The 10,925-nt window shown below is 37.8% G+C and overlaps 2 protein-coding genes across 2 annotated transcripts in view; one reads left to right on the top strand and one right to left on the bottom strand.

The window, feature by feature from the left end:
- The first annotated feature begins 757 nt into the window (after nt 1-757).
- On the top strand, nt 758-6,246 carry LOC585255 (abasic site processing protein HMCES). The gene is made up of 7 exons (XM_785090.5): nt 758-1,013; nt 1,979-2,236; nt 2,724-2,960; nt 3,509-3,743; nt 4,272-4,421; nt 4,870-4,979; nt 5,896-6,246. Exons 1-7 carry the CDS (start codon nt 994-996, stop codon nt 6,176-6,178), a joined length of 1,293 nt encoding a protein of 430 aa, XP_790183.4. The 5' UTR covers nt 758-993; the 3' UTR covers nt 6,179-6,246.
- A 1,547-nt stretch (nt 6,247-7,793) lies between these two features.
- Nucleotides 7,794-10,925, bottom strand: part of LOC585199 (ribonuclease 3) — a 45,687-nt gene continuing 42,555 nt past the window's right edge. Inside the window, exons 23-24 of the mRNA XM_030998176.1 lie at nt 10,384-10,466; nt 7,794-9,982 (exon numbers count right to left, since the gene is read on the bottom strand). Coding sequence (XP_030854036.1) covers nt 8,945-9,982; nt 10,384-10,466 — 1,121 coding nt within the window. The 3' untranslated portion in view covers nt 7,794-8,944. The remainder of the gene's footprint in view (nt 9,983-10,383; nt 10,467-10,925) is intronic.

Genomic DNA, 10,925 nt, shown 5'->3' with positions numbered 1-10,925 from the left:
GAGATGATGAGGCGAAGGGAAGGAGAGAAAGAGAATAGGGTACACACAAATCATCTTTGATTCAGAAACTTAATCCCTTTCATCAAAGAGAAATAGCTATATATCGGAATAGATTATACACTGTAATACCAATATGCACCACCTCCCCCCCCCCAACCTCTTCCTAAAACTATGTTTTTTCCACTTTCAGAATAGACATGGTAATTTTCAGATACCAATTCTTCTGGTTCGTACAACCCCACAGTGAAACAAGATATAAGTTTTTAAATGGAGCATTTGTTCAAAGACAAACAAAAATGATATACTCATAGAAAAACATTTGATAATATACCTCCTTTTTTTATTTCATTTTTAAAAATATATAAAATAGGTATTTGATACAAGAGTTTGCAAGATCCATATCATAATAATATTACACCAATAGTTATATTTGAATTACAGCCCTAACACTACAGACCGAAACGTCTACCAGAACATCCCACGGAGGGGGGGGGGGGGGGGGGGGGGCTTTTATCTGCCCCATCGATTGCAGATAATAATAATAATAAAAACGGTGCTTATATTGCCACCGAAGTTTCTAAGATAGAGTGCCTCCCCTCCCTATACATGCCTTTTTAAATTTATATATTCAACTAATTTTAGTTGTGAACTTCTTATTTTGATCGTGGCCCAAGTTTTGATTGCTCTAACAGGGATATGTGCAAGATTTGGCTTTTCATAAGTCAATGCTCACGTCATACATGTACTGTGAATGACGTCATTTACCAAATAAACACAAGCATGCATGCAAGCCCGGTCTTGTCGCTCGCTCCAGGCCATGACTCGTCTTGTACGAAAGCTGAACAGATGAACACCCAGCTCGGGCGGCGCAGTTGTTGAGCAAGATTGGTATATCACCACCGGGCTCGGGAGCTTTGGAGGAGATACATTCTATCGAAGATTCTGCTCTAAGATCGTTGGTCAGCTAACTCTGCACAAAAACTCCCTATCACGATGTGTGGAAGAACAGTCAGGTAAGCTGTGACACTACAGAAAATGCAGTGAAAGACAGACATCTTTTAGATTAGATCAGTGTTGACGTACGTTGCGTGTTACTTACGTACACTGGCTGTGTATTAAAAAAAGGTTGTGCTTTTGATTCTCAATATTTCAAACAATACTGTACAAAACTCACATTATTTCACTCAAAATCGTTACTTTAGTGACAATTGATGATACCTAAATAGCAGTAAAATACAATTTGTTCAACTTGCTGATGTTAAAGAATAATTTTCAAATTGTGTTAAATTTGCCGATCAGCCTCATTGGTATTGTGTGCAGTCTATGCAATAGTGTGAGGTGTGTGTATTTGTGTATTACTTACTTACTATACTTTAATCAATCGATGCTTGTAGGGCAATGCCTGTTCATCGATCATCAGGTTAATATCATTTCCATCTCTCTTCGGGCGTAAGTCTTATCAAGTGAGCATCTGTCTTTCATACATACATACTAGATGTCAATACGCATTAGCATTGACTCTAGATCTATGCTTTGCTGGAGCGGTGTGAATATCTGTCTGGCCGGGTCTACGTCTGTTCAGCTAGATCTACTAAAAACAACTGATTCTACTATTTCATTGTAACCTTTGATTCTGCTTTTGACTCGTCTTGTACAATGATGATATTGATTGATAATCCCAAATTGTGGATTTGATTCTCTTTTTGTAATTGTAGATCGAGACAGTTTATACTCGTGAATATCAATGATTCATATAAAACCTGTTTTGATTCTTATTTTGTAATTGCAATTTGCATACATATTTGTAGTGTATTGATAATCCAAAATCATGGATCTATTTGTCTGACTTCATATTATGTAGAACTTGTTGAACTCGACTAGATCTATATACAGATGATATGTTGTGAATTTAAAGTTTTAAACAAATTTCTCTCCATTAAATTTTCTTCATTTTCTTCTCTATCTCTTTGCTCTTTAGTACACTGAATCATAATGAAATAAGACGGGCATGCACTTACACCAATCGTCAGGGGCGGCGAATGCGGCCTGGGAGGCGCAGTAGAGGACCGAGGAGAGGTGGAGGAGGAGGAGGTGGAGGTGGTGGTGGACGAAAGCATGGATCCACACCCAAACAGGCACCGCAAACACAAGCCCTCAGTTCAAATCCCAGTCCAGTAGGCGAGAGCGTACAGCGGAAGTACTACCCATCATTCAACATTTCACCAACTCGAACAACGTAAGGGTTTTTTCAGTGTAATTTAGGCTCGTTTTGTCTCGTTAATTCTACAAGTCCACTTCACAAGGCCTAGGAACCTGCCCGCTGCTAAAAAAAAACTTTTGTTGACCATATATTTTTAAAACACTTTTTTTCATAGATCCGCCTGTGGTAGTCTACTTCATATGTATAAGACATCAAAACAAAATCAAACAAACAATTCCTGTATGGGAAGTATTTATTTTTATATTTTATACATTTAATCTGTTTCTAATGGTATCCACAACCTGAATTACAAGTAATGGCATAACTAAAGTTTGTAAATATCATGAATCTTGGAATCTTAGCAGGCTTGTAACCTCTGCAAGCGAGGAGTGCGCAACCAAAATTTTACAAAGATAAAGGATCTTGAAACTTTGAACCTATATCAGCCAGATACAACTAACAGTACCCAAATTGTTTCATTCGAACTTGTCATTCTTTTTTTTATTTCTGTTAAATTTTCCAGTCCTGTTCTGATATCGAGCAAGCACTTTGGAGGCACGGACAGCTTGGACGTGTCACTGGAAACAGGAGATCGTGAGATAGTGCCCATGACATGGGGCCTTGTTCCATCATGGCACAAAGGCCAGGCCAAGGAGGTGGCTTACAAGATGAACAACTGCAGGGGTGAAGGCATGCTGGAAAGGGCGAGCTTCAAGCGCCCGTTCGAGAAAGGCCAGCGCTGTGTTGTACTCGTGGATGGGTGGGTTATAACTTTCTTTCTGTCTTTGGTATCCTCACTATCCTGTGACTAATTGTTTCAAAAATTTATAACAGATTCAGTTTTTATTACTTCAGAAAATGTATGTGTTTTAGGAAGCTTGGATCACTCTGACCATGCCCTCTATGTAATAGCACCTCTTTCTTTTTTTAGAAGTTTGTATTTTCTTGATTTAAAATTGTTGTCTGATGAGCTACCCTCTTCAAGAGTTAGTTTACTCTAGCAATCACAAATGACAAACAGGAAATATGACCATAATTACATCACATTCCACTGACCAAATTACGAGTTTGAGACTCGCTTAGATTCAGTCGATCTCGTATATCAAACATTCATAATTTTCTTATCATTTGTCTCATACATATTTCAAACTTTCGCCATTCTATTTTTCTTATTTTTCTGCTTTCACACAAAGTACAAAGTTTGTTTTCCTTTTAGAAGGCTCACACTGGATTACAATATCTGTATGATATTGATTTGCCATGACCTGTCACAAGTAAAATGTTCTCATTATCGTCACTGTAATGCAGGTTTTACGAGTGGAAGACCGATGCTAACAAACAGAAGCAGCCCTACTTCATCTACTTAGCCCAGGAGCATCCTCCAGTAGATCTCACCATCCATTCCAGTGAAGACATGATGGAAGAGAACACTGACCTAGAGATCGTGGAGGAACCCACGGAGGTCAGCGATAGTGACCCAGGGTGGACAGGTCACAAACTGCTGACCATGGCCGGCTTGTTTGATTGCTGGCAATCACCGGATGTAAGTATTATTGAACATTTGAGAAATGAGATGAGTTCCAATAATATGATTGTTCAGAGATATTGTTCAGTGATTTGAATGTGCTGCTCAATAGTTCTTCAAGTAAAAATGAGAATGTTTGCATGCATGACCTTTGAATTCTCCTAAATTGCTTGAATAACAATCTCTTAATTTCTTTGTTTTTTAAGTCATTTTAGAAATACTGAGAGGCCAAAAAGACTGTAAATTTCTCATTGTTTCCAATTTATATCACTTTGGATTGATTTAGCCTCAGGACCTTAAACAAGATACTTTTACCTTCAATGATAATCTATTATTTTGGCACAACATATATTTTGGGCAACAAAAAAAGTAATGTGCGTTGATGTATAGAGCTTGATTGTCTCGGTTGAATTTCCACCAACTAATTTTGTTTATCTTTGTTGTTATGACTGACTGGTATGATTTGCAAACTCTGTTATAAGGGTTTATCTAATTTCCTGTGTTATGATTAAAAACTGATTTGACTGTATAATTGTTGTGTTTCAGGGTGGTGATCCTCTGTACACATACACAGTGATCACTGTGGAATCCAACGATAGCTTGTCTTGGCTTCATCATAGAATGCCAGCCGTCTTGGAAGGGGATGAAGAGATAAAATCATGGCTCGACTATGGCACAGTCGAGTCTAATAAAAAGGTAATAATGAGGATGGTGGTAATATCTTGGTGGTGGTTTTGGTGGTGGTGGTGGTGGTGTTGGTGGTGGTAATATCCTGGTGGTGCATGTAGTGGTGGTGATGATGATGATGATGGTGATAATGATGGTGATAATGATGAAAACGATGGTGATGATGATAATGATGGTGATAATGATGAAAATGAAAATGATGATGGTGATGATGATGACCGTTAAAAATTAGTAACACAATGTAGACTGTAGTGATCAAATCACAAGCCTAAAGTAGAGATTGGCATCACAGCATACGATTACTGATTACACGATGCTTGTTGATTGCAAGTCAAAATCCTATTTTATGTCATATATGAGGTGTTTGGAGATATTTGTATATAACTCTGATATAGCAAGTGCTATTTCATTCATGTGCCCTCTCCCTTTTCTCATCCTACTCCAACCGACCATGCAGGCAGTGTCCCTGGTCAGTGCTAGAAGCTGTCTGGCCTGGCATCCTGTCACAAAAGCTGTGGGTAACGTTCGTTACAAGGAACCAGACTGCATCAAGCCCATTGAGCTGGGGTAAGTTCACTGAATTCTTAGCTCCACAGGGCTTGTACATGTATATACCTTACCTATTTAAAGGGGCAAATGGCTCCCAAGGTTATTATTCAAAGGAATTGGGAGATATAGCGTAACAGGTCCATAATTTTTTTGATATTTTGATATTTGAAAACATCCACTTGAAAAAGGAAGTAATTTAGGTTTTTAGGTTGTTGTTGTTGTTTTTGTTTTTTTTTTGGGGGGGGGGGGGGATCGGGTAATTACTTGGATGCACTTTATATCTGTTGGCATCTACATGTAGGTATTTTGTATTTCATATTCTATGCATGTATATATTCATATCCATTGCTTGTTTCTTTTCCCTTTGTTGTACAAATTTGAAACTATTATTATGAAGCCTCCAAATCACTCTCTAGCAAATGAGGACTTTTTTTTTCACAAGGCCAATCTGGCTTTATTTTAAAGTTCTCATAATTCATTTTCTTACAATGTAATAGGCCTACTTATAATATTTATTGCTTTTTATTTCATGACTTGTAAATATGTATGTTTTTTGTCACGTACAACTGTCTGTACATTTTAGAAATGAATTGAATAAATGAACTGAACTGAACTGAACTGAACTGAACTGAACTGAACTGATATCATTCTTTAAGCCAAAGGGTTCCATCAAGTTTACATGCATTTATCCAAAATGCAATTTCACAACACAAGATTTCAAACGCTTGTCTTATTTTTTTTAATTGAATGACAAGCTTGTTTTTATAATATTGTATGTATTATTAAGACATAAGTGGTTTTAACACCAAAATTAGTGAAAGGGGTGATTTATTTACTCTGTAGAATAAGGGATGGTTGAAGGAACCCAGCAAGATTTACTGAAAAGGCTTTTACAGAGTAGCAATAACATTTTTGGGACTTTTCTTTCCTGCAGGAAACCTGAAAAGCCAAAGGCCGAGAGCAAGAGCAGCCAATTCATGTCATCATGGCTGGCCAAAGGGAGCAAGACACCAGATGGGAAGAGCAAGGCTGTCAAGACAGAGGGAGGAAGCGTGAAGAAGGAAGAGCCAAAGAAGAAGCAAACGGCTGGACCATTGATGAAATGGTTTGTCAAGAAAGAAAAGAAAGAAGAGGAAGAAGAGACAAAGAAAAGACCGGGGGATAGAGTGAGGGCGAAGGAGGAGGAGCCATCTCCAAAGAAGAGCAGGGTGTCTTGAAAATCTGAGACTGACCCTAAAATCATTGTTATGCGCAGGAGTGAACTTGAACTGCTTAAAGGATGTGACCAAAAAAAAGAACTGGAAATTCACATTGCAAGATGTTATGACAAATATCTTGTAGATTGGACCCTAATTCAAGCCATTTCAAGTTGTCTTTGACCTTTATAAAAGCACAAAGGTGAACTTACTCTCACAAATCTATGACCTTAACCAAGTTAACTGAAGTTAAGTATAAATCTTGCCTGGAAGAACCTTTAATAAAGGGTAAAGATATCATAGGTTGGGCCTTACGAATGACAGGAACGGCTTGGGGAGGTCATCATTGTTATACGGTTGTATATTTCTTTGGTTTAGAAATACACATTTCAAAAAGTTAATTGCCAAAGCTTTCATTGTGGAGGAATGTATTCAACACAATAGTATAACTTCTACCTGTAATGCTGTTATGTATTGGGCATTGTCAGTTTTTGAACATTCAGAATAACTGTAGTGTATTCTTTCAAAAAGTCTGTTTTATTTACATGTACATGTACATGTAGGTTGCCAGCTGGCCAACCTGGCAACCTGGACATTTATTGTATTTGCCAAATTAGTCGTTTGGTCGTCACTTGCAGAGAGTTACTCAAACATGATACAGTATTAATTTTATGAGGAGTTTTCCTTACCACTCTGCCTCAAAGTAGGATGTATCACTGGTATAGGGTACCAGATGACCGTACCAGATGGTCAGTGTTGCCAACTGCCAAGTAAAACCCAAATTTTGAAGACCGTTGGATGGTGAAAGAATTATATCTGCAAAATATGTGAAAATACATGTATATATGCCAAATGCACAATGATGATTAGATTTTACAGTACTATTAATGCTTGAAATACTATGATTATTGTGTAGGTGATCACAATAAATACAAGAAAAAAATGTTTATTAGATACACTACAAATTATCATATACTATAGATAGTAGATACATGTATTTATAGCTTGCACTAAAAAACATTTTACCTCATGAGAGTGCATAGATGGTATTCTATATTCCAATACTGATCAGCTTTTTTCCCCTTCTGGTTCTATTGCTTTGGGCGTTATAAATGATATATATTTTCTCTATATATTTACCATGTTTGCCAAAGGGTGATAATTTAAGAATTTTTTATTCAATTTCTGTGTACATGTATTTCAGTAATTTCTCAAAATCTGGTTAATGGAAAGTTGATGTCTTTTGAAATATAAGCTGAAAATAATGTTTTTTATCAAAAATGCATAATGTAGCTTCCTAGAAATCTCGTTATCAAAACTTTATGATACTATATGCAAATATCACTCCTCTCTCTCTCTCTCTCTCCCCCCCCCCCCCTTCTCTCTCTCCCTCCCTTCTCTCTCTCTCTCTCTCCCCCTTCTCTCTCTCTCCCCCTTTCCCCCTCTCTCCCTTTCCCCCCTCTCTCTCTCCCCCCCCTCTCTCTCTCTCTGTCATATGCTCTTGCATCACTGATCACATGAGAGAAATGATTATTGATCAGTATTCACGCTTCAGTATATATCTCTTTTGTATTCTGTTTGTTTTAAACATGTATGTATAATAAAAACAAATAAAAACAAACAAAAGCAACTTGCATAACCTGGCTGGTTTTGTTTATTTATCTTGCAAAAAAGACTAAAGTCCAACTCTCATGCATCAAAGTCTCATACATGACTTGTTTACTTGACAAACGTAGAGACATTACAAAATAATCTTAACTACATGTAAATATGGTAGTTTTGAAAGTTCAAAATTAATACTGTTCATGTATATTTTTGTAACACTTCACAGATTTTCATTATTCTAGCTTTGTGATATGAAATCTAGCCGGTCTGTATTCACAGCTATACCACAGCTGAGCTTTGTTATTTAAGGAGGTCCAAATCTTGCATACTTGTAGTACTTATAGGATTTTGCACCAGTTCAGAAAAAAAAGTGGAGAAAATGATTATTGCACATGTCAATTGCGAAGACTGCAATTTACATATTACTGACAGGCACAAAAGATACAGGTACATAAAATGCAAGGCATGTTTGAGCTGCAATTCAAAGCATATATATAAACTGGCATATATTGTTGCAAATATTTGAGTTTTCTATATTACATGTTCTCCCCAAATAATATTATTATCACATTTGCATTTGCATTATTAAAAAAGTTATGCAACAAATACATTCACAAGAAATCAGAAATCATCAAGCAGTCATAAATATTCAAGATGACCAAGTTGAATGGTGATTAAACTTTTTCAGTTGGTTGATGAAAGGCAAAATTAATGGAAGGTAGTCCAGTCTTACCTTAGGGCCCCATAGAACAAAACTTAACATTGATGGTAACTTTGCCATCAATGGTAAGTTACCATGGAAACCTTGATTTTGATTGGCTGTTGAGCCCTGTCATCATGGTAGTTGCCATTGATGGCAAATTTACCATCAATGGTACGTTTTATGCAACGGGCCCAGGAGGGCAATATTTTGAACTTATTCCCTGAACATAACAAAAAATTCAGTAAATTTAGAGCTGCATCACTTTCAAATGAATGTACAAAAATAAGTAAATCCTTCTCTCCCGTCTTTGAATTACAAATAAGTTTTAATGTCCATGATTTTTTTGCACATCCTAGACAAACAACATTTGAAAATAGTCCTGTTTCTTCGTATTTAAGACACAATCATTTCACACCTTTTGAAACCTCTGCACTTTTCATTCCGAGTACTGGACTTATGGTACCTTTTACCCTCTTTCATCATCTACAATCTTTTCTTTCTTCATTTCTTACTCCTTCATTCAAGGTTGTATTCGTTTGACTTTCTCTTCTTGGATTGTTACCCTCTTCTCTTTTAGACTTGTCTCCCTCTTTTCTTCTCTCTTGACTAATCTCATCTCTCCTTCTGCCTGTTGGTTCATTTGGAAGTCCTCCCTCCTTCCTTACATCTTCTTTCTTTTCCTGATCATTTCTACTCCTCTCTTCATCTCTGTTTTTGACATCTCTTGAAGAGAGAGTGCGGTCTCTCTCGCGCCTGAGTCTATCTTCCCCATCTTTTCTGTCATCTCTTCTCCTTTCATCTCTCTTTCTTTCATCTCTACTTTTTTCATCTCTCCTTTCATCATCTCTTCTTTCATTTCTTCTTTCATCTCTTCTTTCCCCCATCCTACCTTCATCTCTACTTCTTTCTTCTCTTCTTTTGTCATCTCTCCTTCCCTCCTCTTTCCTTCTTTCATCTCTCCTATCTTCCCTTCTCCTGTCATCTCTTCTTCCATCATCTCTTCTTCCATCATCTCTCCTTCCATCATCTCTTCTTCCTTCATCCCTCCTCCTTTCATCTCTCCTTCCTTCACCTCTTGAGGAATCCATCCTTCCATCGTCCCTCCTGCCCCTCGAATCACTACCCCCTCTCTTCACTCCATTCTCTCCTTCTTTCTCCTCTCCCTTGCCCCTTCTTTCCTCATCTTCCTTCATCTTCTCCTCCTCTCTCATGGCCTCCCTCTGCTTCCGCAACATCACACACTTCCGCTGGAACCAGAGATGCGGGAAGTTCCCCTTCCTCAAGGCGTTCTTCGCTGCCTCCATCTCAGCATCCCGGATATTTGAGGCCGTCCCTGTCGACATTCGCTTGGATTTGAAGTATACAGCCACAGAGTACTGGCGAGAATTTGTTGGCCCGCTCTGGCCGATGACCTTATAGTTTGGAACGTCCGGTTCTTGACCTTCCACCCGTAGAGTCAGGCAGCACTGCTGGAGCTGGGACTTAGCATCGTTCCAGTGCTGTGTCTGGATGAAGTCCTGAAAAGGATAAAGATAAACAGATTTAAAATTACTCCACCATGCTTCCTTTCTTTCACTACAATCTTTGATAATTGCTACTTAAAATACAAGGATGTTGCCTATGATTTTCCACCACAACAAGAGTTTCAATAAATAAACAAACAAACGTCACACTTTTAATTTACAGCATAAATAATAGTGTTATGCTTTAGATATCAAGAAAAAGTAGCATTATAGAGGTGAGAGAGTTGAGAAATACACACTGGGAATTAAAAACAGACCCTTCTGCCATGGAGGAGAAGGGGTGGGAGAAAGAGAGGGGGTGGGAGAAAGAGAGGAGACTGAAAGGAACAAAAAAGGCAGTAATAAGAAACACACTGATAAAGAGAAAGAAGGACAGGATATGTATAGATAATTACCTTCAGTCTGGGATAGAAGACAACACTGCAAAATGTAGAAACAACTTCTAGTCCATGGTCCACATACATAGCACCAATCAGGGCTGTGATGAATAGAGAAAGAGGACAGAATAAACACATGATATTCTCAAACGCTTTCATTTCTTGCCACACGGTTAATTTGACACACACTTGTCGCAATCTCAGAGTCATGTTTGACAATGTCTAATTAAATTTAAAATATCTGTTTATATATATTTCAATATATCGCCTTGAGCACTCCATAGAGTGGATTTTTTCGCTATGTAAGTTACATTTATTAGTATTATAATTATTATTTCATAATCAAATCCCTGCATCCAACATGTTGATAAAAAAACATGCATTTTTGTTCTTAAAGCCCCACTGTCCTACTTGTAGCTACTTGCTCCCTGTATATAAAAACTTCCCCAATCAGTGCCTGTTGGTCCCCCATGATCCTCTATTTCTTATGTTATTTGAGAGCTGAGTTGATGGGATAGCCACCTGTCAGTGACCTCGCTGTGTGGTCTAATCCCTCCTAG

The sequence above is a fragment of the Strongylocentrotus purpuratus genome, unplaced genomic scaffold (genome assembly GCF_000002235.5).
Source record: "Strongylocentrotus purpuratus isolate Spur 01 unplaced genomic scaffold, Spur_5.0 spur5_scaffold_4, whole genome shotgun sequence".
In the NCBI taxonomy this organism is placed as follows: domain Eukaryota; kingdom Metazoa; phylum Echinodermata; class Echinoidea; order Camarodonta; family Strongylocentrotidae; genus Strongylocentrotus; species Strongylocentrotus purpuratus.
Note: the sequence above shows the minus strand (reverse complement) of the source record. Positions and strands in the feature narration are given on the sequence as shown.